A 27,372-nucleotide genomic window follows, 5' to 3' on the forward strand; every position below is an offset into this window, starting at 1 on the left:
TGAGAAATCTAACCCACAAGCTGGTTATATTACTTTCTTTACTACCATGGGAAACCTGCTCTTAAAAATACATTTAAGCAAGTGAGCATCAAACCCAGTAAACCTTTAGTGCTCCCCTTGTATTCATCTGCATCTCTTCCCACTGCTCCTTTAGTCCACTGCAGCCCAGGTTTGGGAACTACCAAATATATTAGACTCTCAAGTCCTGTCTCCAACCAAGGGTAACAGGAGAGAGAATGGAGAAGATACTTGTAGCAGTGGATTTCTGCAGAAGCCGCCCTAACATGGTCCTGAACTACAAATAAACATTATGTTGCCACATCTGTCTTGCAGATGCCTGGTCTTTATCCATCCAGGTTGTAGGAGTTGACTCTGGGGAAGTTTTGTGTGAATGTTCAAGGTCAGCCAGGCCTTGTATAAACTATGGCATAGGTTTCTTTGTTTTTTCATAACCCAGCTGAACAATTACGGATGTTCTTTCTTCACGTAACTGTATGTTAGGTCATAGGCTAGAGAAAGAATGAAATGTGTCCATCAGGTACTTCTATTTCCTCCCTTCCTGCCATTAGTTGTCCCCACTAGGACTCTTTTCCTCCTTTAGTCCTTGTATAGCTCAGAGTAGCTCCAGGTCATAGGACAGAGCAACAGGAAATCCTGAAATAAGTTGCATGCATGCAGAATCTTATTCCTGCATTAAACACAAGACCTTATATCGAGGGATATAATAGGAAGTCTGCTAACTAACTATGTGGACCCAATTTCAACATATCTGATTTTCTGCAAAGCAAATACATTTTTAAGCATAGGAAGGTGATGTAATTTTGTCATCCTCAGTATTCCTTGCTAAGGATCTGTGCAATTAATATTTCAGTTGTTAATTATCAAATGTCTTTAGAAATTTTTGTAGCATAGGACCATCAAAAAGATGTAGTACAGAGCTGTGTGACTTCTGTGTCCTGATGTAGTGTTAATTTCTTTTGTTTATTCAAAACTCTTCTACAAGACAAATTAATTAGTACTGAAAAAAACATTTGCTAAATTTTGTAATGAAAAATAAAATAAGCCTTGTTCTTAATTCCTACCTTTATTCCTTTGTTGCAATTGCATAGTTCAAAGTTAAATAATTGAGGGATATTTTTTAGAAAAAGAATGGTGATGGAGCCAGTTGCTTTTTGATGCCTCCCCATTACCTTAGTAAGCATGTGAAAAGTGATGTTTCTACACTCAGCAGGACCTAACAGAAATATTTGCCTTTGCTAACTTTTTGACACCTCTTTCAGTCAGCACCCAGCCTGAAATGTGGCATTTTTAGCATTCTGCTCTTGGCCAATCTCAAAGTAACGTCTTAGAATATAAGTTAGGTCTTTTATCAGCCTTCTCTCTGGCTTGGTTGCTCAGCCCTTCTCTTGTGCTCCTGCACGGATGTCCTCAAGCCAACTGACAGTAAAAATCCTTATAAGTCCATGACAGACCAACCAGCTTTGGCACCACAGTGCATTGGCACAGAGCAACTCTTCCTGCTGTGGTAATCACTGTGTTAAACCTGGCTCAGTGGATCTTCACGTGTTACCACGTAGTGCACTGTAAGCAGTAAAAGGCCTAAATTCATAGTGTAGGAAACTGCTTTTTGTAGTGGGATCAGAACGTGGTTTTGAATTTACCTTAAAGTCTTGTGGTTATAAGAGTCCACCCATTTTAGTGAGATTTAATGAAACCTATGTTACTTTATATTGCCTTGAGGGTTTGTTTTGGGTTTTTTTGCTCTACAATTTGTATAATTGTTTTAGAGAATAGGGTTGAATAAATCATAATAGGAAATGTAGCTAAAGCTATTATCCCAGCAGCAGGCCAAGCACATTGCATTTTAAAACACTGGAGAATTCCACATGGAGCATGTGCATATAGTAATAAGGATAAGAATGAACATTTATAGTAAGGGGTTATATATTTTCTTGTACTCCTCCTAAACTATTGTTTCTTGCAGATGTGAGATAATGATATCATCTTGTACTTGGATACCACAAATTATTTGCTGTTATACTCAACCAAAATCATTGGTTTATATAGAATAAAACAATCGCTTTATAAGAAATGTCTTTCTCAAAAGTATTGTTGAGTTAGTAAAAGACAGAAGAGTTATTGCAGACTATTTAGACCTTCTGTTAAAAATAAACAAACACGAAAGCTAAAAAGAATTTAAAAAATTGGCCAGATTTTCTCTAGTTCTGAGACATTTGCAGGTTAATAATGAAAAAGGAAATTTTCTGAGGGCAGATGTTACTGATTAGTAGAAACCCATTTTTTCCACCAAAAATACATTTGAAAATTTCAGCCATCTTTAAAAGATCTGGTTTCAAAGGGTTACTTATTTGTCCCATCTACATGTACGGAAAGAAGGATATTACATTTTTGGCCATGTAGTTTTGATGTCTGCCTGGCAATGTACAGGAATTGTTAAGAGCATGCTGGATTTCCTCAGGAAAGAGAGCCAATATCCTCAACAGTATTGTGTATTTATTAAAAGACGGAACCAAGAATTGAGTTTCGCATCATCCAAACTTTTAGTGTTGCAGGTCCCTCCTTTTCCTTCCACACACACAGCCCCACCCACCCCCCACCCCCACCCCCCGAGAGTAAGCCATTTGCTATTTAGCTATTTATGTTTCTGCTCTTCTTGTCTAGAGTTGCTTTGCAGAAGACAGTTCCATTTTTTACATCCCCAGTACTTCACTGAGGGTAATCTTGTTGCACTCAGCTACAAGTTAGACTACAGGGATGTATACCAGATCAAGTGCCTGGGAAGAAGCTTCCAGTTGTCCTAAATCAGTTTTTTTAATTTTTCATAGGTGCAAGAGAATCATTGGGAAGCAAAAAAAAAGCAGAACCACTCTTTGAATCTCTCCCTTCCTCCACCACCACCCTGTACATGAGTTTTCTGGTTGCTCCTGTTTCCAACGTGGACAAACAACTGTCACCGTCATTTTGGTAAGACATCTCTCAGGCAGTCTTTAGTCACACATGGGAATGAGAGGAACAGAGCAACTGAGGGCACTAAATGAGAAATGCATGCTAGCAGCGTCAGTGTCCTCCCAGGAGCTTCTGCCTCAAGGGGAGAGCCCTCCTCTTCACAAAGCACACTGCCACATGAAGAAAATCCACCCCTACCCATCCAGCATCTTCAGGAGGTATTGCTAAAGCAACACTGACCTTTCTTTACTCTTTCTCCTGTCTGGCTGCATAGTCCTCACAGCAGAGGTCCAGTTGCTCTTTTGAGCCTTTGAAGATCCACCTTTGGGTGATGACGGAGGAAGGTCAGGGCTGAAAATAGGGACACTTTACAGATCCTGAGGTGATGGAATGGTGCCTGAGATTTGGCAGCAACGATGCGGTAGCCGAGGTGGTCCCTTGCTCTCCTTACTAGCAGGAACAGCAGACATCTGGTGTGATGTTGTCCTTTGCTTGTCTCCTGCTTCAGTGATACTAAGGCAGAGCTTGCTGCCAGCCAGAAACCAGCCTGCAGAGCTTTGCAGTTGCAGCTTTTCCCTTTTTTTTTTTCTGCTTTATCTGTATGTTCATCTGTGTGTACCTCAGGAGAGCTGGCTAAAATCAAAAGTTCACTATTTCTTCCTCCAGCCACAATGCATCGGTTACTCAAATTAAAGGACAGACCTGCTGCGAAGATGAAAGTGTTCCCCAACTTGCAGCGATGTGTCATAAAGATACTGTACCGATCAGCTTGATACCTGTGGCTTTCTACTAAAAGCAAATGATATTTCACAGCAGCTAACCAAGCACACAGGTATGTATAAATTAAGCAAAATGCTCTTTATTTGCCTATTGCCTTTAAGTGACCACTTTGTGTGCGTAGAAATAAAGGTGTGGGTTTTTTTTTTCTTCTTTTTAAAGGCAACCAATAAAAATACCTAGGTTTTGGCTCCAGTACAAATGAATTTTCCAGTAATTAAACAGGGTTAATTCTCTACTTAAAATTAAGTTTTCTATTTGAATTCAAATTTTATTTGTACCAGATTCTCACTTTGTCAACTATGTGCCAAGTAACACAATAACAGAAATGTGCCCAGTACAAAATCATAAGCCCACTGACGTAACCACCAAGATATATCTTTCAGTAAAAGTTTTAATTTTTGGAGTAAGATTGGATTTTGAGTCATTTGTACTTCAAGAGATGTGCCCTTTGAAGAATATCAGCTCAGGAACGGCTACTTTAGATGAGAATTATTATTTCTGAGTTCTTTCAAGGAAATCTATCCTAACAACAGGTGAAGACATGTCTTTTCCATGGTGCAGCAACTGTATGTAGATTGGACTCATGCAGGAACTCGTTTACAAAATTCATTGCCTTCCACTAAAAATCCCAGACAAATGCCTACACCCTTGCCTTCTCTAAAATAAAAGTATAGCCGGTAAATTACTTGAAAAAGTCAGTTATACATCATGAGTTGTCCTTATCATCAGAGAAGGCAAAAAAACAGTATTACAGACACTAGCCATGCTGTGTACTGTGCCGCTAAAAGGTACCTGGATGCTGCATTAGAGAGAGCTGCCTCTCTGATGTTCTAGGAAAGTAAAGGCAGGAGAGTGCTTAATGTTTCTGCAGACCTTTCATAAGATACATATGAGCTTTTCTACAGAAATATCACTTCCCAGTAAAATGAGCAAACATATCCTTCGCATATGTCTCTATAAATCTTAGAAATTTATCATTTTAATTATGCTTTTTGGAACATATTCCACTCTGATTTCTTAGGGTGTCTTGCGTTAGGACAGAAACTTTCCCTAAGATTTTAAAGAATCATATCTTTGCATTCACCAACATCCATTTCCTCCAGTTTTTCCTTTAGATATCTTGAACTATTTTTCTATGTTGAAGATCAAGGTTTTCTTGTCTTTCCAGTTAATACATTCTTGTGGAGCTGTCCATCACCTAATTCCAAAGAACATGAGCCCAATCCTCATGTTGTATAAATCAGCTAATTGCCATGAAATCTGAAGGAGATCATTTACACTAGCTTAAGACCTACACTTCCTTTGTGTCTTCAAGGTAAATAAGAAGAGAAAGTAGAGAATGTTTTTCACTTAAATAGCATATTAGAAAAACCCCAAACCTAAATGTCATAGCACACATTTATAAACATATATAGCTTGATTTTCAGCCTGGCCAAAGTATCTGCAGCACAATGATGAGAAAAGAGTTACCTTCTATTCCACCAACCTATGTCACCCAGGTTTTTAGCCATTTTTGTCTCTTGTATATCTTAAAGATATACACATATACATATACATCTTGTATATGACCTTCACACAGCAGCCAGCAGGTGAAACAGGAGAAACATACTTTTCTGGCATGAGGGGAGATCTGGAGAACTGCATTTCTGTTTATGGTCTCCCTCCCCATGTTCTGTGCTGCACAGCTATACCACTCATGAAGTCTCTAAGCCTGCTGGAAGATAAGAAGGGGCTGTGTCTCCACATGGTAATGCCTGCTCTGTTTCTTATACCAACAGATACTGTGAATCTCCATGTTGATCCAGCATGGCTATTTCTATTTGGCGCTCAGTGCTTGAGTCAATCAGTTTTAGGATTAAAACACCTGGAAACATCTAACTAAAGATCATCAACAATTTATAGACAAAACCAAAACTGTAAAATAGACGTTGGAAAATGATGGAAGACATTTGCATTGTCCAGCCCAGAGAAGCACAAGAACAACCAAGTTTGAGCCCTGCAGTACCTAATAGATTGAAGGCTCTGATGAAACAAGTGTGAATTGAAGGGATGAATGATGAAAATTACTGCACATTAACGATGCAGCGAGACTCACTGGATGGCAAGAGAATAGCCATAAACATCTGAAGTAGAGATGACTAAAATTGCAATGCTGAGAAATGAATGCAATATATATCAATTCAGCTCATGTCATCTGAACTCCATTATTTCTCAGCTGTCAGAACGGCATCTAAATGGGATGTAAAATCTTGTAGATTTCCTCTGAGGACATAAAGGTCTGGATTCTTTGCCACCTCAAGATCTGCTCCATATAGGGAGCCCAGCTGTAGCTGCCAAATTCTCAAGCTGCCTGGCCTTGAATGTAAGTCAGAAAAGACTAAGAGCGTTTTTATTGATCATGGTTATTAAAGGGCATTCTTCAGTTGTTGATCAGTGTGGCATAGTGCCCCTCACTTGTCTTCCTGAACAAATCACATTGTCTCTTTGCCTGTTTTCTCTGACACAACATCTGTTATGCCAGGATGTTGTGTGGCAGTTGATATCTCAACAGCCTGCATGGCTTTGAGCCCGCTAAGAATGCTTCCATTCGTGAGCTGGCAGCAAGTGTTTCCAGAGCTTTCCTGCTAATCAGGTTGCCTGCCAGTGGAGTTGTTCACTTTTGTCCATAGCTGTAATGGACAAGCTCTCTTTGGATGCTTGTTCTTGGTTTATGTTATGTTCCTTGAAGGACCTAACTGGGTGAGATGGACCTCTCTAGAAAGCAGGAGATGGTCCCTGCTTCCCAGCTTGTAGAAGTAAATTTAAGTAAAAGGACATACACAGTGATTAGTAATGCAGTGATTTCATCCTTGACTTCCTTTGGATCTCATGAGTGAATAGGCTCTAGTCCTGGTGATGTGTAACTGTTCATCTTTTCAATCTGTTCCAGCATCACTTCAGTTTCTGCTGACTCCCCCACAAAGAATGATTTTTCAGTAGGAATATCCCTCGTTTCTTCTGTGGTGAACAGTGATGCAGCAAAAGTCTCTAATCCCTCTGGAATTGCTTTGTGTTCTCTGACTATATCTTCCATATCCTGATTATCAGTGCACCCCACAAATTTTCTGGCAGGCCTTTTGTTTCTGATGAGTATTAGTAATGTTTATCTGTAGTTTTGATTACTTTTGCTAGTTGCTCTTTAATGTCTTTGTTGCTGCTTCATCTTTTGTTTCTAGACATATAAAAGCTGTATAGATCTCCCTATTTATGTTCTTTTTATACCCAGTCATTTCCAAGTTCTTCCATTTTAAAGCTACTGTTTTATTTCATGTTCCATTAAAACCCAGTTTGTTTGAGTTTTAAACCATTTCAGTTTTTGAGAGATCAGTGCAGGAGAAGATCCAGGCAAAGCCTTCTCAGAGCACTGGCCAATTCAGGGTGCCTTCATAATGCTGTTCTTCTATATCCTATTAAAGGGTCTAATTTAATTTCTCACTTCTCCCAAGCAAAAGTCATCATCAACCCACCATCTGCACAGATCAGAAGGGAAAAATATTTTTCCAAGGTGCTTCAGGAACGTCTTTAACTTCAGTGGTTCCCAGGTAATAATGAATGTTTCCAGAATTACTCTGGCAAAACAGTTTAGGCTTAGATGATCATTAGCTTTTGTTTTCAAATTTGCAAGTAAATATTTATTTCATGCTCTTGAGTACCTGTTCTTTTTCAGATATTGTATGCTTCTTGTCGTTGATTCTTCTACCCACCTCATAAACCTCAAGACAGAACATCTGTTACTAAGTTCTCTGAGTGTGAGCCTGGACTTTCGTTTGAAGAAACCACACAGGAAATTAGACTCTGCTCTCCAGTTTGTTCTTTGTATCCACACAGCATTTAAAAAGCTTTAAAGTCTCACTGTTTTAAAAGAATACGCCAGAACTACTTGAAATCTGGGACACTGAAAGCTTACTGCATGAAAGGGGCAAATATTGAAGAGCTGAAGTAACAGGGGACAAGTTCCAGAGTATATCCATCTCACAACCAGTAGCTCTCATCTTCTACAGGGGCAAACCCTCTCTGAGATAAAGCCTGAAAATCACATGGCTCATCTCTGTTCTGCAGTGACCTCTCATGATGGCTGTCCTATGAAACTGTTGAGATGTGGAGGCTTGTGAATATGTGGGCTTAACAAGATGACAATTTTGAAGCCTTTCTTGGAAACAAAACCCACAAGTCTCAAAAATTTCATGTCCAAATGTAGCATTCATTTTAAATTATTTAGTTTCAATTCAGTCTTTTATTTATACATACACAAGATGCCCTCACTCATCCTATACATGCAGACATAAACAAATTAATTAATTGTTTTCCCCAACAGCCTAAAAAAGGAAAGAGAGACATTTTCTGTTTCTAAATACTTGGAAGCTGCTACTATAGGGATTTGATAATTACCAGAGTGACAAGAAAGAAGCAAAGTCTTAAAATGGGAACTGACATGTTATTTCCTTGAATTGTAGGATCTGCAATAGAAGTTCAATCACTTTTCACATGACAAGGCTATCAGGAGAAAGTGTTATGGCTGTAGGACAAATCATATGGTAGGGAGAGAGGCTATACACTAACAATTTCAAAACAATGGCTTTTTTAATAAAGAGCAGGAGAAGATGTCACTGGATATCTGGATGCATTTTGGGCAAGTCAAAGGAAGGATCTGTGATGGTACCAATTACATTAAGGAAGTGTGGAGAACATCTAGAGGCAAAATTTATATCATAGTACTGGGAAAAAGTGTTGAAAGACAGACCTGGAAGATAGTTTCTGGGTAAGAGTCCCAGCACCTTCACCAGTTGCACCACAAGACCTCTTCATAGATACGTCAAGAACCCCATCCACAGTAAGTATGTTTTATTTGCTCTTGATAGTCCTTCTAAAAGGCTATTCCATACTCTATTATAAACATTCTTCAAATTTCCTGTCAAATTTAATTAATGTCCTGTTTAAACCAATTTGGTTTTGTGCTAGGTTTGTCCTCTGCACAGATGAGTCTTTTCCATCCTCAGTGATAGCTTTATAGACAGCAGCTGTTCTCAGCCTAGGCTAAGCTCAACAGGTCTCTTTTGGTCATACTGGTTACCCCCCAGGTCTCACCATTCCCTTCCCTCCGCACCTCTCACAGCTTGCTTGCCTCCTGGGGAACCCTGTGCTATCAGGTGGCTGGGGTCACGGGCACTGCAAATCAACAGCATCTTGCAGTGCCCATTTGTCATTTGTTTTTCTGAGCAACTGTGTTTCAGTGGCAACAGTAATCAGTTACAGATCCAGCATTACATGGTGGCCTGGTCCTTCTCCTCAATTATTTCCTACAGATGAGCTCCTGACTTTTAAAATCTGAGTCCTCAAATGAATGAATTTGGATGCCATTTAATTGAACTCTATCACATTTCACCTCCTATTAATCTGTTCCCTTCCTCGTGTCTTATCTTATGAGATCTTGGCCATTTGCAACATGAGGGGTTTTCTCAGCACATTTCTATTTTTTGTTGCCATCTCCCTCTAACTAACTTCTTACCAGATTACAGTTCCTGCACTTTAATTCCTGACTCTTCCACTTAACTGATTTCCCACGTGACACTGCTGTTTTGGTATCCAGATAGATGGTTTCATTCCCCTTTCAGTTGTCTAGAAAATCAATTATCATATTAAGGAAAGTTATCAGGTTTTTTTCCTGATATGTTTGGTAAACCTCTTTTACATCTTTCCCATTTACCATGACATGTAAAATAGAAAATGCCTTCAGGAAATAATTCCCTTAAAAGTGGGGTGAAGAGCTCTGCATTCTTGAAGAGCAAGTCAAAACTGGTAAGCAAAAATGGTGATGTAGACTAGGGAGAAACCTGCATGCAAGTCTTCATTGTTTCAACTCCTATATGAATGTGTACGCAACGCTTTGCTTTGACATTGTTTTTGAGCCAATTTAAACAGAAATTCCAAGGAGAGCCAAACTTGTTCAGTTTGCAGCAAATACACAGAGGGAGGGGCGATCCTCTCCAAGAGTGTTAGGAAAATTGGCTGTTGCTAAGGGCTGCTCTTGTCAAGGGTATAGAGATTTGCAAACCACAAGCCTCCCTTTTGACAGGAGTGACAGGGAACCTATATATGTCCCCAAATCTCCTGAAAAATAGAAAAAAATTGCATCTGATCCAGGGGGGCACATTATATACTCACTGCTCACTGACATGCATGTTGAAAACAATTATTATACTAGTTTAAACAAAACCAGGCACTTTGGTATATTAGAGCAAGACTCTTGATTTGAATTCCTAAGTTCTGAAGCAATAGAAATTATTATTCTCATTATTAATAATGATAATAGTATCATAAACACTTCTATAGCAAAGCACAAAATTAAAGATAAAAGTAATCTGTCTTGTAGCAAGGTGCTACACTAAGTGGGGAGTATGGAAAAAGTCTTGAAAACTCAGTAAAGCCGTTCAAGGCATATATCTTGGGTGATCTGTATCTGAAAAGCCAATATTTCTTTAAAGAATTAAAGCCAAGTTATCTCTGGGGCATAATATGTTATTGATGAAGTATCTTTCCTTCCTGCATCAGCAGAGGGTAGTTGCTCATGGTAGGGAAAGCAAGTGGTGCCCGCCCTCACCTGTGTCAGATACAGAACAGTCCTGAGCCACTGCTCTCAATCAGACCTCAGGCATATGTTTACATGTTTCCTATGCAAACCCACTTACAGATGTCAGCAGCTTCCACTCCAGAGTACAGGTTTTTCTTTCTGCTGCAATTTGAATACCGTTCTGCTCCTAGGTCTATAAGCCACTGTTGGTTTCCGCATGTCTTTTATTTGCAGCATTACAGTAGCATTAGAAATTAAATTACTCCTCTTGGAATTTCAAATAAATAAATAAATCATCGTAATGTTCATCCAAACCCTCTCAGAAAAAAACCAAAAACTAACCTTCTTTTCAGACAAATGCTATATTCTGAGCAGCAGACCTCTGTCACTTGAGCTGAGCTGCACCTCTACTCTTGCAGAGGTCAGCGTGGTGCAGTGCAGTGACAATGGACGACTCCCTTACATTATTTTTTTTAGAGTATTGTCAGCCCACAGCAGCCAAGCAGCAAGGCTGTTCAGAGCAGCATTCTGCACTGGATAACACATTGTCATGGCAACCAAACAAATGGGTCATCCCACTCCTGCTTGGTTTCATTGTTGCATGGTGTGTAAGAGAAATCACAGCACGAGCAAGCGTGAATGTGTCTTTGAGCTTCTGAGAGACTAAACCAGCTTCCCTTCCTAATCTACCTATGGCCATGGTACCACCTGGGGGGACACAGGGTCTGTGTGACTCCTTAGGGACATCAGATCCTTAGGTCTATGAGCTCAGATGATTCTGGAGTGAAAGCAGCTGTCAGGAACTGGTGATGATGATCTCTTCTCCAAGAAATCATCGGGTGCCAGAAAGAAATGGACTACTAAAGCAAAGGCAATAAAATGGAAATGGCTGAGCCAAGTGCTGGTGTGGAATAACTGGGAAATATGGTGATGTAGTGGGACAAGTAGATGAGGGAGTCCTCTGAGGAGTGTGAAACAGTGTGTCTGTTGAGCACTGATTTCTTCTGACTTCTGTCCTGTGCTTTCCTCACTGTTCCAGTCTTGTTCTCCTTCCTTATGTTTTTCTTCATTCCCATTCTTTCCTCCTTTTCACCTTCCCGTTCTTTTGTGTATTCTGTAATAATCCTTCACTGACACTTCACCTTCTACTCCTGTGGTCCTGTTAGCTCACACCCACCCTGCCACTCTCTGTCGCTTCTAGTAGGACTGTTTCAGCACCTTTTGCTTTGCAAGATGCTTTCTATCATAAGGCCTTGTTTTCAGACAGATGAGAACTTCATCAAGTTTATTGCTGTTCCAGCTGGAATTGTGTGTGCCAGACATCTGCATGGAGAAGGTATTTTCTTGAAGTTTATGTAATTATCGTCAGCCAAAATTCATAAAACATTTTAAAAATTCAGGGTGGGGTTGACATGGAGCTGGGCCAAAATTATGATAATCTTAAAAAAATCTAAACGTATTTCCCACACATTACCCTATCCCTATGGTGCAAAGCAGGGATATGCATTTTTCTTTAGGGCATGCTTCCTGTTTTCCTTCTATCTGTTCTTTTACATAAATTAGATATAAGGCCCTGAAAAAATGTCATTTGCACATCTCCACAAAAAATTCTTAGTATTTACCAGATAAGACCCCAACAGGTTTTGTTTATGCTGTGCATGCTGTAGGTCAGAGACTGGAGTGTAGTGTCCCGCAAGGGGAGGATAAGACAGCAGTCTGAAAAAGGTAAGCAGACTCTTGAGATGGGAGCTGGATTAAGAGGAAGACCAAGACCATTAGAAGACAAGTTTAAGATGATGAGCAGAATCATAGAATAGTTTGGGTTGGGAGGGACCTTAAAGATCACCTAGTTCCAACCCCCTGCCATGGGCAGGGATACCTTCCACTAGACCAGGTTGCTCAAAGCCCCATCCAGCCTGACTTTGAGCACTTCCAGGGATGGGGCACCCACAGCTTCGCTCGGCAACCTGTGCCAGCACCTCACCACCCTCACTGTAACGAAATTATTCCTTATATTTCATCTAAATCTACCCTCTTCCAGTTTAAAACTGTTACCTGTATCACTACACGCCCTGATAAAGAGTCCCTCCCCATCATCCCTGTAGGAAGAAGACAAAGCCAGTGATTAGCTGTTTTCAGAGGCCAGATCTAATGTTCGAGCAAATAAGAAGAGACAAGAAGTGTTCTGGATTTTATGACAGTCCCAGATAGTGGGAAAACCTGGGACTGGACGGGTAAGCAGATTGTGGAGAGGGATCCTGTAATGAAAATGTACTGGGTGCAGCTTTGCAGGTGAACAACTTAGGTGAGAAGAGAGAGGCACAGCAGGCAGGCGTGGGGAGTGGGAGGAGATGCAGTAAATGGAGAGGCTTAGCTCCCCAGAGAGTGCTGGTGCAGCTGGGGGAAAAGAAGGAGCGGGACGGATTGCATGAAGACTAGGAAAGGAGAAAGTGGCACTGATTGCAAAGGAAGACTAGTGTGAGAAATCCAAAAATTATAACAGAGACTGAGATAGGACCAAGAGCTATAAAATACTGTAGTGAGGAAATCCTGGAAACATGGGGCAGAAGGGATTGATCTAAGGGAGCAACAGCAGGGGCTGTGCCTGGAATGGAATTAAAAATGCGTAAACCTCACTATTCATCTGCTGTCAGCAGATACGTGTAAAACTCTTCAGCAAAGGGTCTTATTCCACCACCAGGAAAGACAACTTGCCATGGCCAGCAGTTACTTCACTAGCTCAAGCTGCAGAGTTCTGTGAGGTAGCTCTAGATGTTGCCAACACACAGGTGAACCTTGAAGACACCAGGATGATGCCACATTATGGGATACTCTTTTCCTGTTTCCAATTTAAAAACAAACCATCAAAAATAGTAGAATATTACCTGCACACTGCTTTTAAACATGAAGCATGCAAAGCATCAGAAATGCACTTCTTTGTGCAACCTTTCCTCAGCTCACTTGTATGACTCTATTATGGTGGAAGGTTTACTTAAAGGTCACACGCTTTTATTGTGACAGGAATTGGGGCTCAGTTTCATGGAACAACCGATTGTAAAAATGAGCTATGGCTGTGCTGTGAAAGGTTGTACATCTGCAGGCCCACAGGTCAGAAGGTGTGTACAGAGGGAAACAGGAGGAGAAAGTCTGAAGCCTTAAAGCTTCTGCAGAATTATCTACCCTGCTGCTCTCTATTATGTTGTCTACTAGAGCCAAACTATTCATTGGCACTTGCATTTTACTCATTATCTGAGTCTCTCACTTGAGCCTGAATTCATAAGGTGTGCTTTCACCATTGCCTTTCACGTCTGAGAGCTGTGCTTTGAATGTCTAATGTGTCAAATGTACTGAAAAAAATGTCTTCCACTGGCAACTCAGAACAAGCAGGAACTGTTTCTTGTAATTTCTTTTGTTCCTCAGTCCTCTAGATATAAAATGAATGTCCAAGTACTGCCGTATGTTACAGAGGTGTTCTGAAAATATGTTCATTTCTATTTCTGTAGCTGCTGGATGTTAATACAAATGGCTCGAAAAGTCTCAGAGAAAGCTCAATAACTCAGTCTTTAGAACAGGTTTTGAAAAATGCAGGAGATAAGGCACAAAAGCCACATGAGTAAACAAAATACTGAAAAGCTGTTTAAAAGGTGAGTACTCAATCAGGCAGATGTGCTGTGAACAAACACACTGTGTACTTGATGAGATTGCTGATGAATTAGAAAGCATAATCACAAAGACCCAAATGAAGTTTGCATACAGATCTTAATTCTTGCATTTCCTACCTTTTGAGGGCTTGTCTTTTCAGCCTCAAAAATAATATAATAGTATAGCATTGCACAGTTTATGTACATACTCATACTTTCCACAAGAGACACAAGCAAATGTTGCAACAATAAGAAAAATCCATCCTTCAAAGCCATGGGGATAGTGTAGTCCTTTTTGATCACTGTGGTCACGTTATTTGGCTGTGGTTGTATCCTAGCCTGTTGTTCTGCTTTCATTTTTGTGTTCTTTCACATTCTTTCTGGGTTTACCTTTCTATCTATTTGTGCAGTGCCCTGCAAAGTCAGATTAAAGTCTTGATTGCAGTTGTGAGATGTTTAATGCAACAAAAGTATTCAATCATCTTGTCATTATCAAAATGACTAGGAGCCCATCATGCAGACTGGTGTTTTAGAAATGCAATATAAAAAGGCGGTCCTTGACCCAAGGAATTTACAAATTTAAAATAAGACACATAAAAAAGACACATAGCAGCTGAAATACTAACAAAATGCTGTGGTCATATAATCCAAAAATCACTAGTTTTCTGCATTTATGCAAACATAAGTGAGAGCACTGTATCTTTCATATCAGACCTGCTTGCCATTGCTTTTCTGAGCTGCAGTTATAGGGACAGCTGTTTATTCTCCTCCTTGTCACTAGAGGCTTTCACCTATAGTAAGCAAAATGCAAGCCAGTGATTGTGTAATATGTGATAGATTCTTTGTTCCGTTTCTAGTTCCCAAGCCCTGTTGTGCCCACTGTGTATCAACATCTAAAAAATTAATTTCATAAGGTATAACAAAAAAGGTGAATAGATCTAGGTCTATATGATAGTATTTGTGAACATTACTAAATCAGAGAAGTGAGTTATTCAATGTTACTGCATTATGCAAGACAGTAGGAATCAAAAGATTTATAGCATATTTCTGTTTGAAGATGGGAAGGGAATAGTGGGAAAATCACACTTTTGAACAAAATGCCTAAAGGATTATTGCACTTTGAAGAGAAATGTCATATTGGTGCATGTGTTGAACATTCACAAACAATATGTAGATGAAACAATTAGTTTATAGAAGACCTGCAAATGTGCACAATTTATAGCTAGCCTAATCTGTGGTAGCAGTGAAAAAGACCATAAAAGACAGGCAAAAACATGACTATTTCAAGAATGTATGCACATAGACCCTCCAGCAGAAGATCCATAGTTCGTACTAGTTTGGGAAACCGAAAATGTGCCCGCGTCTGACACAAAGAACCAGTATTTCCCTTGCTGATAGCCATCAGGATTGGAAATTCAGAATGCAAGGGAACTCTGTATTCAGTTCCAATTTTTAACATGCCCTGTAGTGAATAGCTCCTTTTCTTTTTTTTTTTTTTCTCTCTAATTTCCTTCTTCCTTTTTCCAAGTCTGTGGTTCAATCCAAAGGTGGCAATAGAGTAAGAAGAAACAGAGATGTAGGAGACCAGACCATGCGTACCTGACTTTGCCACTTGTGTGAGTTTGAACTAGTTACCTTCCTTCATGCCTCAGCTTTTCTCCCTGTGAAACGGAGCCCACAACAAACTAGTGCAAAAGCAGGATGTCAGCAAACTCTGCAGTGAGTAAAAAAACTCATTCTTGCATGTCCAGTTATTTGTCTTTATTTGATTTGCAAAAATCTTATTAGTTAGTTTTGATTCAGGGAAAAACAAATCACAGCTAGTTCAGTCTTGCCTCAGCCACCTACTTAAACTCCACTGCTAAGGAATGGAGGTATTTTAGGCACAACAACAACAATGACATTCCTGCTTAATTAATCTCTAATTTTAATCTCGATCCACACTTTATAAAATCATTCCTATCACTGAGCGTTCTACATTAATATGTATTAAGTACTGGATCGGCTTACTGAAGTAGTTAATTTGTTTCATTGGAAATCTTTCAATGAAATTGTCTTTCCAAAGTTATAGAATATTTTAGGATTTATACAGGAATTATAGGGCAAAAAGTTGTGCCTTTAATATGTGAGAATTCAGGCATCCTGACTGCAAGTATTATCCAGCATTAACAATTTTAAATATATTGTTGTACTAGCATTATTGAACATTTGTCCTCCACTTGTAAATTCTTTCATTTCAAGATAAGGCTAGAAAGAAGAAAGATTTCCTAGGAAATGCTGAGCTGAGACATAAACCAAACCAAGTGAAAAAGGTTGTATATCTTTGTGAAAGTTACTTTCTCGATATTAGTCGTGTATAAAGGATTGATATTTTGCCAATCTCTATTTTTCTTGTCCTTGGTGCTAGACTGAGGAAAAGAGCTTCTGGCTACAGCAAACAGGACTGCTACTGGCATGCTCTGCTTTATTATTCCCATCAGATGCTCCTTCTGGTTTGGGTTCTTTTTATTTCTCAAATAATTATTTTTATGCCACCAATTGTTACAAAATATTATCCTCACATTTACAACTGGAACAATACTCTTGAGGAAGTTTCTTCATGTGTCCATTACTGAGGAGGTAAAAATGCATTGATAGGGAACAGTAAAAATTTCATCAAAACTGATAATTTTCAACTGATGATTATACAATAACCTGTAATAAAATAAAAATTAAATAGACCTAGACAAAATGCAAGGCAAACATAATAATGCAAATAGAACTTAGTTTAGGTTCCATTTTGCCGTTTAACATTATCATTAAAAAGAGCAATGAAAACCATAATGATAAGATGCCACATTAAAAAAATAGCAGCACAGAAACTAATTAGAGAAGGTAGAGAAAAGGAAAGAACAGCACAGCAAACACCAAAAAACCCTCTGAACTGGGACTGTGACAGAGTTAAGTTAACCTGATTTCTGATATTAGTAGAGGTAAATAAAAAACACAGGGAGTTGAACAAATAAATATGTATCTTGGAAAAACATAAACAAAACCAAAACCAAATAAACAGCACAAAGTGAGTAGGGGTAAGTTTAGGTTTCTTTGTCACTAGACAGACAAAGTAAAAATACGGGAAACTTTGCATGTGATGGGAAACAGCAGGCAATAAATACCCACATATTGATGTGTATAAATAACAACAATGGAACTGTTAGAAGTTGTATACAAGGGAAGTAAATGCAGCATCTTTCCTTTAAAATGGCAGGAAACCAGAGAAGGCACTGAGTGAAAATGACAGCTTGCTTCTGTGGTTAGCAAAAAAGTACAGCTGAGATTAAGACATAATCAAAGGCTGACTAACAACTAGAGTTCTGACAGCAGTAATGAGTCTAGAAAGGCATGTGAATTGGTTTTCCTTTATTTTTTGCCAAATACCAACTCCTCGCTGGGCTATTGCAAGCACCTAAAGCCTCCATCATGGCCAGTTCAAAGCTTGGAAAACAGCAGGTGCCCCTAATTATCAAAGTTTGGGTTGAAACTGTTGGTATCAGAAGATGCTAGACGTTTCAGAGAATAAAGTTTTTTAAGTTGCCAGAGTATCTGTATTTTGTACAGATAAATGATTTTTTTAAAAAAAAAAAATCCTCATTCATTTATTTTTTCTGTAATATACTTCCTCTGTATGTTTGTTTTCCTGTTCACTATCCGTATATAGATATCATATATAGAGATATATTATTAAGATCATATATAATTAGATTCTACACACACTCAGAAATACATGGCAATGCTTTCTCTTTCTGGATTATCCATATGAGGACAGTTTTCATAAAAATTTGAACAGTGGTTCAATGCTGAATTTCCCCTCTCTCAGACATGGCTCACCATCATTTCAAACGCCATGCGATTAAAACTAAGCCATTCATTTTGATATATGTCTGTCTCACAGCAAACTGTCCATTTTTCTTTATAAATATCCCTTTCAGCCAGAAGACAGAATAATTTATTCTGTCAATTCAGAAAACCATAAGAATATAGTGCCTTAATAGAGATACTGTTTCTCGCTCTCTTGCTTTCTCTCCTGTGTACACACAGGCAGCCCCTGCCCTGAAATGAAGTCTCAGATCTAGTTCAGTTTTATACAGGAAGTAAAATTACTTTACTAGCCTCAGGAAAGTACTTAAAAATATCTTTTAAGATGTTCTTTTTTGTATCACTAACCTGGTAACAAAAAATGTTCTGTTTACTGTCTATTAAGAATCTAGGTGCATATTCACTGCACCAAATCTTTGACACTGCAGGAAAATAAAACATAAGAAAGTGGTGTGAATTACAAACTGAACATTATCTTCACCCCCAAGTGAGTAAAGTATGTTGGTTATGTTACATATCATAATACAAACTTCCTAGCTACTATTAACTATATAAGATATATATATAATAAAATAGTTATTAAGCAATAACTATTAACATCTATCAGACTGTCAAGCACCTTTTAAAAATTCCTAGGACTCAGACTTTTTTAACATCAGTTTGCAAAGGAACATTTTTGTGACCGAAAGATATTGCAGGACCATAAATGATGGATTTGAAAGGGACATCTTGGATAATCTAATCCAAACACCTGCTTCAAGCAACGACGGTTTTATATTAGTCTCCCTGTAAGTGTACTTAACCTTTTCTTAAAGACATCTAATTATTTTGCCTCTACTCTGGTGGCAACCTGTCATACTGTCTGATCAACCTCAGTGCTAAAGAAAATGCTTATCCATCCAGGCTAAATTAATCTTTCTTCCAACTGAAGTTCTGGCCATTACTTCTGCCCACTATAAATTTTTGCACTTCTGTCTTTCCTGTTTTCACACATTATGTCTTTTAGCATTTCTCTCTCTGCAGACTAAAAAAGTCCCTCTACGATTCTCATACTCTCTTTCAATGAATCTGTCTACATTATTCTATATTTCAAGTACAGACAGCCCAGTTCTATATAAAATGATAGCAATAACCTTCCAGCTCTTTGAAAAACATATTTGCTTAGATTTCTTTAAATACATATGTATACTTTTTGTAACATCTTCAGATAAGATCTCATTTTTGTTTGCATTAGTAACAGAATCATATTTCCTGAATATATTTTATTGTACTTTATGCCTGTGGTACATATATTTTCTCTCCAGTTTCTCATCTTTTGTGCTGTGAATAGCAGGATGGAAAGTAAGTTACTAGAAGAACAAGGTTTTTTGTTGTTGTTTTGATTTGCTTTTTATGGAGTAGTTTCTTGATCCTGTATTAAATTGCCATGAGCATGCATCTATGAGTGGAATAACTTCAAATGTAGAATCTTACTGAGTGTTTCAAATTTCTACATTTAGGGCTTTTTCTTTACAGTATCAAAGAAGGGCTAGACTATGATCTCAGGGATGGCAAAATCTCTGACTTTCCTAATATTGAGAAAGGGGGTAATTTCATTAATTTTTTGTTCAAGACTGCTATGGTCAGTGGAAAGCTGCCCTAGTGATGAAAATTTTGCCACAGTCTTCAGAGCAGCCAGGATTTCATGTAATATATTTCCTGAAACAGCTGGCAGAATTCTCTGTGCCATAGTAATTTGTTGACGGATAGCACTGAGATAGTGCTTTGTCAGTAGAGAGGGAGGTTATGAGGGTTTTCAGTGCTAGGCAAGGGAATGGGTTTGGCTTTAAGTCCTGTAAATTATTGCAGTATATTTTAGCTCTACACACTCTGGCTACTGTTCCAACAGGAAAAAAATTACTGTGACAAAAAAAAAATATATGTTGGCAATCTCCAGCTAACTGTTGGTAGCTGCTATTTCTGTCTGTAGTGAAATATGTACTGTGCAGAAAAACTTTCTGTTTTATGTGCCCCGATACAGAAGGTGCTGGCCAAGATGCCTGTCTCCCCAGTGAAGTCTACAGACATTCACCTGTTGCCTTTTGTGAGGGCAGAAACATATTCTTGAAGTGAGTATGATGACACTAGAAATAATTTGATGTTTTTCTTGTCAGTCATCTGCCAGCACAGTGCACTGAATCAGCTCACTGATGAGCAAGAGGTGGCAGAAGTAAAGCTGGCACAGGGGAAGAAACACAACTATGCAACTGGAACACAGCAAGGTTAGGAGAAAAGGGGAGAGGATGCTCTGCTCAACCCCAACAAGCTTCTAGGCTGGCTCAGCCCATCTTGTCCAGTCACACACAAGGACGGAACAGCCTAACAGAGAGAGTGTAACACAGCTCCTTAAGGCTCCAGCTGCATCTGATAAGCTTTTTTCTAATGGACAATGCTACTCAGAGTATGGTATGGGGTACAAACTTGTAAACCCATCTAACAGGTCCTAATACTTTGTGTCTTTGTATATCCATGGCTGATGAGATCCCTTCAAAGGATAAAGGATAAACCTCTTCACTGATAATGATGGTTTCTTATACTCACGAAGCATTGTTGCTTTACCAGGGAGATGGAGCTGCCCTGGAATTGTTATTTTTTTCTTTCTCTTTGCAATACGTATAAGGAAAGCCCAAATTAATCACAGCTATTTCTCCCTCTCATGTGGGGTCTTACATATAGTTTGTATGCAATTCTGCTGTTAGCCTCAGATTTTAGCTACCAGGAGTTTGCAGAGACCTTTAGGAGCTGTTACATTGATGCTTTGCGTTTCTTGTCACTGCTGCAGATTCTGCATCTCCCAATTTCTTGCAATAATGAAATAAAAAATTGATTGAACTTCTCTCCAGCCAAAAGGTGTTATACTAGTAGGCAAACAGGCACTTGGGAGTATGAGTACACCTAGCCAGGACAGAAGTTCAAGGATTCCTTGCTGCTTCTGGATTCTCAGACTGCAAAGTTGCTTGCATGTTGCTGACCAGAAGGTTGAACCAATGTTTCTGTGTTCAGTGTACAAAAGGAAGTTCTTACCAAGCTGAAATTCTCCATCTAAGTCTGCTTTCCCCAGTAGCTCAGTCCATGAACACATTCATTATTCCTGTCTAAGAATGCGGGTTTGTTATGTGCCATTTTCTAGGAACAAAAAAAAAAAACCAAAACCAAAAAACAACAGTATCTCAGTTTCTGGATCCATGAAAACTTTTCTCTGGATTCAGTTGTTTCAGTCAGTGCCTTTGATGACCCAATGCCCCTGATTCCTGTAACAAGTTCCAAAGTAAATCTCCCAAGGTTTCCATGAAACTGTTTCCCAAGAATGGTAAGTTGTTGGGAGCTCACTAGACCAGCACTCCTCAGTCTGTACTCACCGCTCAAGTACTTTTAGGTGAAGAAATCAGTATAGTCATTAATATCTTGGATGATCTTCACACACAGACAATGATTACACAAGGTGCTATACTTTCCAATTTCTAATGCAAAGACCTCAAAAAACAACAACAACAACAACAACAACAAAACCAATAAAAAAATTAGGGTTATCCTCAGTAGAAATCACTAAGATCTGCCAGGACACAGTTACTGTAATTTTCAAGAACTATTGTGAAGACTATGGATATTTGGATCAGAGAGGTTTTGGCAGCAAACAAGCTAAGGAAAAATGATTCACAGTTTGGTTTGCTCAGGTGGAAGGACAGCAGAGAAGAGAATTAGTCTGAATTTACAGAACGCTGGGGCTTCTGTTTTGAAATTATTTTTGGATTAGTATCTGGGCAGATTCTGTTCCAACAGATTCTGGTTATGTTGGATAGACTCCACTCTATAACAAAAAGGATACTGATCTCTTGGAAATAAAATTAGTAGGTTTTGTTTAGATGACTCTTGAAGTAAGTGGAAGAAATGGGAAAATGGAGATTTGTCCTAATTTCAGCAATCCAAGAGGCACCTCTGAGACACAGAAGGGTAAAAAAATAGAGTTGTTCCAAAAAAGAGAGTATTTTTGCCTAACAGGGTATCTGTGCAAAAAATGTAAGCTCTGAAAAACATGCAAGAAAAAAGAGAGGACAAAACCTGAAGTTTACAATGGTGATTATAACATATCTTGTGTAGGATTCTGAGAACAAGATTTTCCTGAGGATTTTTTCATAAAATGTCAGGTTTGGACAATGCAGCTGATATTCAGTAGTTAACTCAGAAAATAGAAGAAACGTGTCGTCATATGTCAGACCATATATTTATGATGCAAATTAGAGCAGATAATTTGACAGTGATGAGTGTACAGATAAAACCTACGTATTCTACAAACTCTCTGCTTTTAAGGTCTAAAGAAAAAGGAATAAAAGGAGAAATTTTGAGGGTAGAAGTCAAAAAGATTAAAGCCTTTCTTTGACGAGTTGATCAAGCTATTGTAGGAATATCACTGAAATCATAGAGCATTTGTAAGCTTTTTAACTACCCAGGTTATCTTTTGGTCAAAAAATGCAAACAAGGGTCTGACATAACAAGGCTTTTACATCAGCAAGCAGAGAACTTAAGACCTAAGGGAGGAATTAAGTAACCTTGGACCTATGACAATCTGAGTGTAAACAAATAACTAAGTATAAAAGCAAAGGGAACAGACTAACAAAGAGCTGCTGGTATTTACCCTAGGAAAAGCACAGCTTTACAGCAGGGCAGAGTGAAGGATGAAGCAGTCATCATTCCCACTCCACATTTTCACTTCTTTGGAGTCTAATTCACAATACCTCAGCAAGGCTTGATCTGGGGAGCTACAGCGAATGGTTACTACCTTTGCAAAACACTAAGTAATGTTTCAGTAGTAAAAGGAAAGCAAGGCGAGCGGAAAAGGTGCAGAGGCAACCTGTGCCTATAGAGTCAAGTAAGCACAGCTTACCTCAGGTACCAAAACTTTTGGAGAGCTTTCCAGAAGCAGTGTCTGCCTGTCACACCTTACTCCTAAGTGTTGCCTTTTGGTACTATATATAGGGCTACAGCTTGATATATCCACCCCTCCTTCTCTGCTCTTCCCTTTTCTATCCTTCACTTCCCCCATTCTCCCTTAAAACGAAGTCAGCATTAGTAGAAGCAAACTTTTTCAACCTAACTGTTATCATTGTCTTCAAGTACCAGTAAATGGGCTATCTGAAGCTAATGTGTGCTTCCCAGTGCGGGTATTTTCAGGCAGGTAATCTTGAATTAGCCCATTGTCATTCTAGAGGAAAAGCAGATGGCTGTAGAGTTTTCTTACCAGTTTATAGAGATTTCTAGTCGCTTCACATAAATGCAGATAAATTGGTAAATGAGGTCTGGCGGAAGAAAGCACTACATCAGCAAGCAGAAAACAGGTCCCTCAAGAACCCTAAAAAGCAGGCATAACTTTTTTAAAAGAAGGAAACAAGGAGCAAGAAAGAATACAAAGAGTAGGAAGTAGTCAATCTATTTCCACAAAGGGCAGCTCGAAGGAAAAGTCAGACAATAAAATGAAGGATTTAAATTGCTTTGTGGTGGAAGTAACGTTTTTCTTGATCTCTTCGGTGTATGACAGACTGTTAAAGGTGGTGTGTGAGGTGTCTTAGTGTTGTGTTGGTTAGGGTTTTTTCAGCTCCTTAGCCTCGGAAACATAAAATGTTTTACTTTCCTTGCTTTTGCTGGGGTCTTTCCTGAAGAAGCTGGAGCTCTGATGTGAACGAGTACGGAGAGGAGTCTTTCGATTGCTGGAGACAAGCCCCAGATAAGCTCTTCTTGGGCAGCCGGAGTAAGTTTTAAGATCAGAGGCGCGCTTAACGCACAGGCACACCACCGCCGGGCCCCCTTTGCCCGCGCCCTCCCAGCCTGCCTGACGGCGCGGGCCGGGGCGCGCAGGGTGCGCGGCTGCTCGGGGCCGGGGCGCGCAGGGTGCGCGGCTGCGCTCGGCCGCCGGCAGGGGAGCGGGCCGGCAGCGGCGCGGTGGCCCCGTGGGCAGGTCCCCTCGCCCGCAGGCGGAGGCGGGCGGCCCTCCCCTCCGCCCGTCCCTCCTCCCGCCCGCCCCGTCGCGCCGGAGCCTCGGCGGCGCTGCGGGCGAGGGGTGCCGCCTTCCCGGCCGCCGCCACCCGGCTCGGAAGCCGCTCGCTCTCCGCCCGCCTCCCCGCGGGGTCGCCCCGGCCATGGGGCTGCGCGCCGCCGGGCTCGTCGGCTGCTGCTGCCTGCTGCCCCTCGTCCTGCCCGCAGCCCCAGGTAACGCCGGCCGGGGGGGCGGCGGGGGGCCGGGCACCCCGGCGTTGGGCAGCGGAGCGGCGAGGGGAGGCGAGTTGGGAAAGTTTTCGGAGTTTGCCGGGAAGCGGCGGCGGGGACCCGGGGCAGCAGCCTGCCCGGCCGGGGGTGCCGGGGGACTGGGGGGGCTCCCCCTGGGCACCCGAGCCCGTGCGCGGGATGCTGGTGGCTGGTGGTGACGCTGCAGGGGAGCGCTGCTTGATGCAGATACTTGAAACAAACAAAAAATGCGACTAGAGACCTCTTTGACTTACGTTATTCGTGCATGGTTTAACGATAATCTCGGTATTTTTGGTTTTTTTTTATCCGACGTAGGGTCGAAATGAATTCAACGTTTTTACTGTAAGTTGTTTTAAATGGATTTTCTAAAGGTAACTAAACACTCAAGGTACCTTTGTGTTTCAAGTCGTTCTGAAACGGTGCATTTGGAGTGGCACGTTGTGAAATGACATACAGGCATCTGTTCTGAAATGTCCCTTTTAAAGTAGTGTATATTACACGCACTTTGAGTATGCTGAAGTGACTTTGGATTCATTTGCAATTAAGTCTTTATGTCATTTTACTTATCCTACAGCAATGCTCTGTAACATGCTCCTGATTAAGTTCTAGTTAAAATTTTATGCTGCAAAAACACGTGTTTGAAGAAAAAAAGATCAGAGCATTATGCAGCGTGGGTTCTTTTAAAACATCAGTAATGTGTATTGGACGTGTTGTGATTTATTTTTTTTCCCCGAGTCTGATTTTTCTGGTTTGATATTATAAATCTCTTCTTCCAGGTGTGAACTGTAAAACTGGCTGCCACCCAGAGAACGGATTTTGTGAATTTCCCAGTGAATGCAGGTAAGAAGATGTCAGACAGGGCTATTAGCACAGGAATAGGTGGCTTTAATAATTCATAGTCCTGGTAAAACAGACAGACGCTGAAATGATTTGCCCTCTGAAAAAATGGAACTGTAATGAAACAGCACTCTATTAGGATGCAGTAACTGAAATCATAGAATATAGACATCTAGGTGCCTTTTTAGTCTACTTCTTCCAATAAGAAAAGTCTTTACATTGATTAGGATTATTTTTTTTTTCTCACTGAATGAAAGTTTTCTTCACATAAACCGCTGCTGGTATCCCAGAAGCAGCAATGGTATCTTTTTGTTTAAATGTGCTGCACGGTCCAATTTTATATTCCGAAACTTTCTTTATTGCACCTCAAAAAGGGGAACATCCTTGTACTTATGTTTATTAAAAATAAACTATGCCGCTATCTTGTCTTTTATCTCTTTCAGGTGTCAACCCGGTTGGCAGGGTGCTCTTTGTAACCAGTGTGTTCCTTTCCCGGGGTGTCTGCACGGCAGCTGTGCCAAGCCCTGGCAGTGCATCTGTGAGGAGGGCTGGCTTGGCAGCCTCTGTGACACAGGTTTGCACATCCTTCCCTGTCCTTGAGCAAGTGAGGTGAAACAGCCCCATCTGGTGCTGGAAACATGCAAAAGGCCTTCTGGAAAACTCATTTTAAAAGATTGAATGTTAGTGCCAGGTAATAAGGGGATTCTGGGCAGCAGCACATAAACCCGGAACTTTTATAATGATTTAGACAGAAGCGCGCAGTGTCTTTTGTAAGTGGGCATATGTTTGAGCAAAGCGTAAGCTCATCATTCTATTTTAAACATTGATTATGGTGGACAAGGCCAACAAGTAACTGCTCCCTCATCATATAAGCCCTTTCTATAAAAATACAAGTTGTCTAATATATATATAAAAAATTGAAATATTTATCTAGCACATTTTATATATATATATATATATATACACACACACTACTTTCCTAATACTTCTTGAAAGGAAAACATTGTGCTTTTGTCTTCCTTTACTTAACCCGGTGATGATTCAGTGGAGTAGCATTAGTATGACTGAGAAGGTCTGCCTGGACAGGCTGCCACTTCCCGCTGGGCTCTGAGGGGTAAGCACAGCTCTCGCGTGCACTCAGTCACCCTTTGCCAGTCAGAATGAGCCAGCCTAGCGTAAGCAAGCTGAAGAACTGGCCTTCGCTGAGCTGGTTTATTTTGGCTGACACAGGCAAATGTTCAGCCAGAGATCTGAGGGGGCTGAAACCACACGAGCATCCAGGAGCATGCACCTGTTCAGCTCATGTAGCTGCATCTGGAAGAGGACAGGTGTGCAGGGCCTCATGCTCTTTGCATGTCTTTCAGGCTTTTGTTGTTATACAGCTTATAATTTATAGAGCATGCCTGTGTTCTGCCAGTGCATACCTAAGAGCTGTAATTAATGATGACACAGTTTGAACCAGATAAAATTTTCAAGATGACTAAAAGACTCAGAAGATTTCAGGTAGGTCACATCCTTGCAGTGACATGGTCCTTGGTACAAGGTACTCAGGTACTCATATAGCTTCTCATCGGGTTTTGCAGCCCATACCCATGAACTGAACACATAAGCATAGACCGGCTTCTTAGTTTAAAGCTGGTCCTGGTATGTTTGCAGGAGCTGCGGTAGCAATGGTGCAGATGTGACTGTAAGCTCTTAGAGGTGGTGTTCTGGGCACCTCTCACAAATGTGTTTGTACCTGAGACAGACACCTAGATTCTCATTACAATTGGTGAGGAGGAATGGGTCCCTCTGTCTGTGATCTACAATCGTAGGTTTCTAAAACTAGACAGAACAACCCCCCACGGCCACCTGAGGAGGCTCAGTTCTATTGCTTGTTGATGACTCCAAAGAACCAAATTTTTAATGGTACCATCTTCATATCTAAAGATTCCTGTAAATTAATATTAAGGTTTTCAAGCTGGGCATACTTATAAAAGCTGTAAGCGCCTAGCTGAATTTCTGATTACTAATATATCTTTGCAGTTCTGAGCCTTGCAATGTTTCCCTCTTGCAACTGGCTCCCAGGATGCAAAACAATGCTTTGGAAATGGTACCCATATCTTTAGAGAAAAGTATTTATTTTAATATATACTCATTAAGAAAGTTCTATAATACAAAAAAGGTATCCTTTGTTGCTACAAATTGTTATCCTCACCCAGTAAAGCAGTGAAACCACAAATGGGTTAATAGGTCAGCCATTGATCTCAGCATCCTGTGCCAAAAAATTGGTGTCAGTTTCCTGGCTGTATAAAGTCATTATAGGCTGCTATAACTCATTAACAGGTACCCTAAATGAAACTTGATCAAATTTCAAAAAAAGAAGGCTTTTGAAGCCTCCTACCCTTTGGGGGATCACTGGCATATACA

The 27,372-nt window shown here is 40.2% G+C and overlaps 1 protein-coding gene across 4 annotated transcripts in view; it reads left to right on the forward strand.

Annotated features, from left to right (window-relative positions):
- Positions 1 to 27,372, forward strand: part of DLK1 (delta like non-canonical Notch ligand 1) — a 48,740-nt gene that overhangs the window by 12,929 nt on the left and 8,439 nt on the right. The window contains exons 1-4 of one of the 4 annotated variants that reach the window (XM_080394624.1): positions 1 to 19,958; positions 23,544 to 24,090; positions 24,903 to 24,966; positions 25,407 to 25,537. The exon at positions 1 to 19,958 is cut by the window's left edge and continues 12,929 nt beyond it. In XM_080394624.1, the coding sequence (XP_080250750.1) occupies positions 24,021 to 24,090; positions 24,903 to 24,966; positions 25,407 to 25,537 (265 nt within the window). In that variant the 5' untranslated portion in view covers positions 1 to 19,958; positions 23,544 to 24,020. Of the gene's footprint in view, positions 24,091 to 24,902; positions 24,967 to 25,406; positions 25,538 to 27,372 lie in introns of all 4 variants that reach the window. The other 3 variants (XM_080394622.1, XM_080394623.1, XM_080394621.1) reach the window with 3 other exon arrangements.

Source organism: Falco punctatus (genome assembly GCF_963210335.1).
Source record: "Falco punctatus genome assembly, chromosome: 7".
In the NCBI taxonomy this organism is placed as follows: Eukaryota; Metazoa; Chordata; class Aves; order Falconiformes; family Falconidae; genus Falco; species Falco punctatus.